At 48.4% G+C, this 1980-nt stretch overlaps 1 protein-coding gene across 1 annotated transcript in view; it reads left to right on the top strand.

Moving 5' to 3' along the window:
• Positions 1-1980, top strand: part of Nenf (neudesin neurotrophic factor) — an 8937-nt gene that overhangs the window by 3685 nt on the left and 3272 nt on the right. Inside the window, exon 2 of the mRNA XM_005348880.3 lies at positions 1259-1319. Within this exon, the coding sequence (XP_005348937.1) occupies positions 1259-1319 (61 nt within the window). The remainder of the gene's footprint in view (positions 1-1258; positions 1320-1980) is intronic.

The following is a 1980-nucleotide window of genomic DNA, read 5'->3' as shown; positions in this document are numbered from 1 at the left end:
ACTAGCCAGTTCCATGGCTGGCCAGGAACTCACTATGTAGACCAGGCTGGTCTCAAACTCACAGAGATCACCTGCCTCTGCCTCTTGGATGCAGGAATTTAAGGTGTACACGCCCACACCTAGCTGGAATTACATTTAAAATACATTTCTATTAGGAAAACACCAGTCTTCCTTCTTGGTTATCTGATTCTTCTTGAGTTTACAAATCTTAAAACTTAGATTAGGCTCTTCCATTTTGTGGTCATCTCTCTTGAGTGGCAGCCACCAAAATGATGTTCAATCCCTTTGTAAATTCTGACCAAAGCAAGAACTGGAAAAGGTATTCCAATGTTGCTTCCCACATGCAGAAGAAGGCCATCTCTTCCTCTGTAGAGGAACGTGGTACAGTAGTGGTACTGGGATATCCTGACTTATCGGGAAGCCGGGATATACTTAGAATTGCAATAGGTCAGCTGGGGGTGGGGGGGTGGGTAGAGCTGCAATGGGACAACTCAGCCCTGGAGGAAAGGTGACCTGACTATGGGGAAGCCAGGCTACCTAAAACCGCAATACGACCCCTCTGGAACCATCAGCCCAGATAAACTAATACATGGTATTGCCACGGCAACGGAAAAGCAGCCTATAGGAAGCAGTTATGTCACAGGCCGGTGCTGTGACAACCTGCCGCCTTTTCTAGCTGTAGCCACCAAGTGAGATATGTACATATGCATACATGCACACATACATACATACATATACACACGTGCATCATCATCATCATCATCTCTCCAGGCTCAAATAAATCTTTTTTTTTTTTAAGAATCAAAACAAAAAGTGTGTCACTGGCATGCTTAAACCCATGTGTGTCTGTTGGTGACAGGATCATGTTCTGACTGAAATCATCCAGCATTTCATATTCTTTTGATTTGTGTCTTTTTTGAGCTAGGGTCTCACATAGCCTAGACCTGCCTCAAATTTGCTAAGTAGCTGAGACTCAACTTGAACTTCTCATCCTCCTGCCTCTGCTTCCTGAATGCTGAGATTACGGGGTGCACTGCCATGCCTGGGTTGCTTGTCTGCTTCAACCCCCGACTGTTTTGCAGGAGGGCATTGCCACACCTCATGGCACTTTATGACTTCCCGAGCTTTGGTGAATGGGATTGACAAGCCTAGCAGCTCACCACCATTCCTGACCCAGCTTGTGGCAAGCAGTCCCAGCTACCTGTGTAGAGAGTCAGTGTTCCTCCCCTTCCCCTCACGCCTCTCCCCTGCTTTCCAGGAGGATCAGCCCATCTACTTGGCGGTGAAGGGAGTGGTGTTTGATGTCAGCTCTGGAAAGGGTAAGTGGCTCTTTCTTTCTGGGGAACACAGGGCTAGAACAGGTGCCTGGAGGAACGAGGCAAGGGGTCCCGTCAGGCAAGGCCTTTCCCTTCCCTCTGAAAGGCCCTGATGGAGCTAACCCAACAGTGTTTCACCAATAGAGGTCTTATCTACTTAGTACTTCCTGACCATACCAGTTCCTGTTTGGAGGGCTGTGGAATCCAGTTCAAACCTGTGAGCACTCCAGCTGGAGGCAGAAAAGTGCCCCTTAGCTAAGACTTGCTGTTCTAGAAGGCGACCAAACACTGTTTCCCCGAGTCTATCAACACATAGCACCAGGAGGTGTTTGGTTTTTAAATAATTTTTTAAAATTTTTATTTTGCATACAGGTGCTTTGCCTGCATGTGTGTCTGTGTAGCATGTGCATACAGTGCTCACAAAAGCCAGAAGAGGACATTGGATCCCCTGGAACTGGAGTCACAGGTGGTTGTGAGCCATCATGTGGGTGCTGGGAATTGAACCTGGGTCCTGGACAAGAGCCAGTGCTCTTAACCACTGAGCCCTCTCTCCATCCCCAGGAGGTGGGTTTCATGACTCATCCTGCAAATTCACATAGTAGGATGTTGAAATAGTAGCGGCGGGGCTGCGTCCCCAGCACCCCGGCCGCCTCCGGCTAGCTTT

The sequence above is a fragment of the Microtus ochrogaster genome, chromosome 6 (genome assembly GCF_000317375.1).
Source record: "Microtus ochrogaster isolate Prairie Vole_2 chromosome 6, MicOch1.0, whole genome shotgun sequence".
Classification (NCBI taxonomy): domain Eukaryota; kingdom Metazoa; phylum Chordata; class Mammalia; order Rodentia; family Cricetidae; genus Microtus; species Microtus ochrogaster.
Note: the sequence above shows the minus strand (reverse complement) of the source record. Positions and strands in the feature narration are given on the sequence as shown.